The 3,535-nt window shown below is 38.0% G+C and overlaps 1 protein-coding gene across 1 annotated transcript; it reads left to right on the forward strand.

Annotated features, from left to right (window-relative positions):
* Nucleotides 1-1,454: 1,454 nt before the first annotated feature.
* On the forward strand, nt 1,455-1,985 carry HELRODRAFT_83985 (hypothetical protein; the record flags this gene model as incomplete). The annotated part of the gene is made up of 2 exons (XM_009023798.1): nt 1,455-1,520; nt 1,761-1,985. The coding sequence occupies 2 exons, from the start codon at nt 1,455-1,457 to the stop codon at nt 1,983-1,985; spliced, it is 291 nt and encodes a 96-aa protein (XP_009022046.1).
* Between the last annotated feature and the right edge of the window lie 1,550 nt (nt 1,986-3,535).

Genomic DNA, 3,535 nt, shown 5'->3' on the forward strand with positions numbered 1-3,535 from the left:
AAATTAATCACCTAAACGAACATTTAAACAAACAAACAAACAAAACAAACAAAACAAAACAAAATAGAACAGAGCAGAACAAACAAACAAATAAAGACAAATAAACAAAAATAAAACAACTGAGCGAGTGACGAGAAGAAGAAAAAAAAACCCTCAAAAGCAAAGCAATTGCAATGCCAAGCAAATGGTAAGTAATCTTCTTTAACAATACCAACCTGACTTATCAGAACAGAACAATACTTAGATGCGTGTGAATGTTACAATTATTACAACTACACGAACTCTCTCTGTGTGCGTGCGTGCGTGTGTGTCTGTGTGTGTCAATGTGTGTGTGTGTGTGTGTTTATCTGTGTCTGTGTGTGTGAAGTTTTTGTTAAATTAACCCAAGTAGATTTTTTTTAAATTCACTCCGTCATAATGCACGAAACATTGCGTGATCGAACGCACGCACCCAGCTTTGCGAATGAATGAATGAATGAATGAATAAATTATTTAATCATATACTGACCAAATAAATAAAAAAAATTGCAGTACATATGTATATATGTGTGCGTGTGCATGTGTCAGACAAAACCTTGAATGGAACAAACAAACAAACAAACAAACAAACGACAAAACATGTAAACAGATACAAATTTTATTTAAAAATTTGAATCTATTATTTAAGGTTCTTGCGTGTCAAAAACCCACATGCAAACACACACAAGCACACACACACACACACACACACACACACACACACACACACACACATAAATAATATATTTTTGAATCGTTATCTGCAAAACGTTCACGAATACATATATATATATTTAGATATATTTAGATATATATATTTTTTTAGATATATACGAAGACACATACATGCACCATAATCCATTATTTGAAATTGCGTGACAACAGATAGATAAGCAAGCACAATAACCCAAATATCCATATGTTATTACAGACGATACGAGCGTTTCGTTCGAACTTCTATGAATTGGCGAATGTTTAGTGATTGCATGCTTTGAAAAAGTTCTCCTCTGTTAATCTATTTTATGTTTGTTTTGTTTGCTCTCTTCTCTCTCTCTTTCACACACACACACACACATCACAGACACACACACACACACACACATTCATTTACACCCACACATAATTCACGTCCACAATGTTTGGTATAGTACTAGCTAATACAGAGTTTCAATGTCATTACTTTTCGTTATTGATTACATCAATATTTTTACATATTTAAAACAGACGCGAGAATTCAAATCATCTGTACTTGCCGGCAACAATTAAACAATCTTGAAGAAGTAGAAATAAAATATAGTTTTTACGAAAATTGCAAAATGGAGATAACTAGTGATAGCTTCATGGAGACCTACCTTTTCACGACCTACCAGCCGAGATTCGGGTCCCTCCATGTCGACCCCAACTCACCGACTCCATACTCAGACGCCCTGAAGATCATGGGTGCCAAGAAGGAAGCAATCGCCACTGGCGGGTACGTGAAGAGACCCATGAACGCTTTCATGGTTGGTTCACGTGTGTTATTTGGCGATATTTTGATTTTAAAGCAGTAAATGTTTTATTTTGTAAATGACTTTTATTCGCAATTACAATGAAAAACGTTTAAAAATGATGCAAATTGTCACCGCTATATATTGATGATAACTTAAGGGCATAGGCTACCTGTTGTTGCAAATAGCACAACCCAAACTAAACAAATTTCCGGAGACATTTTAAAGTTGACTTTTGAAACAACCAAAACGCAGGTGTGGTCGCAGTTGGAGCGACAGGCCATTCAGAACGAGCACCTGGCCTCCTCGCCAGCCTCCAACCGACAGATCCACAACGCGGAGATCAGTTGCAGACTTGGAAAGGACTGGAACAAGCTTTCAGAGAAGCAGCAGCGTCCCTACATTGAAGAGGCAGAGAGGTTGAGACAACTGCACATGAAACAATTTCCTTCCTACAAATACAAACCTCGCAAAAGGTGAGAACAGATTTTCAATTCTAAGAAAGAATGGCATTTAAATTTGTGCTAAGTATAAGAAATCGAACGCGGTAAATGCCTTAAATAACTTAACCGTAATTACCTGGTCCGTGTGAACCGCAATAAAAGTCTGCGAAGACTGAATTTTGTTAACTCATAAAGTTTATTTATTTAGCGAATTACTGTTGAAACTCGAAACAATAGCATGACCCAATTTGTTTATTACGACGAACGGACGCATAAATAAAGCACGCGTCTGCCTCGGATTGTTATGCTAATTAATGCACTCATCGATTAAATAACACAAGAATTTCAACCAGATTATGAAAATATTTGACATTTTCATCCATTTAAATTAGATTTGTTACTGTTGTTATGGTTGTTGTTGATGTTATTTTTATTTAATTTTTAAGGTAAATATTTAAAAATTTAAATAATTTTTAAATTTTCAAGGGGCCAGTTACAAACATCAAGCACGGACGATGACAAGTCTTCCATTGGCAGTCCAGAGATGGCGAATCAGCTTGAAAGATGCGACAGACAGGCCTCAAAAAGATCGCCAGGCACGACAGAACACAAAGATTCCTGGAAGAAAGTGGCCAACGCAAAGAAGCAAACATCGAAACAACCCGAAAACCCAACCTCCAAACGCCCAACTTCGCAAAAGTCAAACAAGCCCGATGCAAGCCTCTTCAGATGGAAATCATCGGACAGCGTCAGCCATCAATCGATCAACACGGACAAGAGACCGAAACTGAAAATGACAATCAGCCCTGATAAAGAATTGAAATGTGTATGTCTGGAAAGCGTTTCAGAGACGAAAATATTCAGTGCCGTATTAAATTCAAACCGATTTACCACGCATATGGAATTCTCAGAGATCAACAGAAATAAAATGTCCACAATAATGGAAGTCCTCAATAGATCGATAAGTTGTCCAGACAATTCCACCGATATTTTAATTCAGAGAGCCAGCAAGCCGTGCAAAATTAGCAAGGCAGATGAGAAGGTGTACTTGAACAGAAACTTTTATTCTTACGACGGAATCCAACAACAATCGGTCGCCAACGGCAACGTCATTTCATACAGTCCGAACTACATAACGTTATCAGACTCCAACTTGTTCATACCGATGAACAACTCTGAGAAGCAAATCATTTCCCCAGCTCTTCCGGAATTATCTCCTTCAAAGCCTGACTCTGCCAAAACGTTTTTCTACGATGATTTGAAACTTGACACCGGCGACGAAGTGTACGTTTCTCGGGCTCAACCTTACAAAACCGAAAGTGATGAAGGAGTATTGGAGGAACCTGCAGTGTGGGGCAGTGTCGTCCAAGCAACATTGGAAAATAATTTTTCTAATTTCAACGCAAATATACAAGTCGACACACCGGAGTTCATAGGAGCTGTAGAGCCAGATTACTTCCAGAGCTTACCGACAACGTCATCGGTGACAACAACAAGTGACAACCAGTACATGGATTACTTCTGCAACGATATCTGCCCCGCAAACATTCCAGATCAGATGCCTTTAAATGAAAACTCCTGTTCATC

The sequence above is a fragment of the Helobdella robusta genome (genome assembly GCF_000326865.2).
Source record: "Helobdella robusta unplaced genomic scaffold HELROscaffold_38, whole genome shotgun sequence".
In the NCBI taxonomy this organism is placed as follows: domain Eukaryota; kingdom Metazoa; phylum Annelida; class Clitellata; order Rhynchobdellida; family Glossiphoniidae; genus Helobdella; species Helobdella robusta.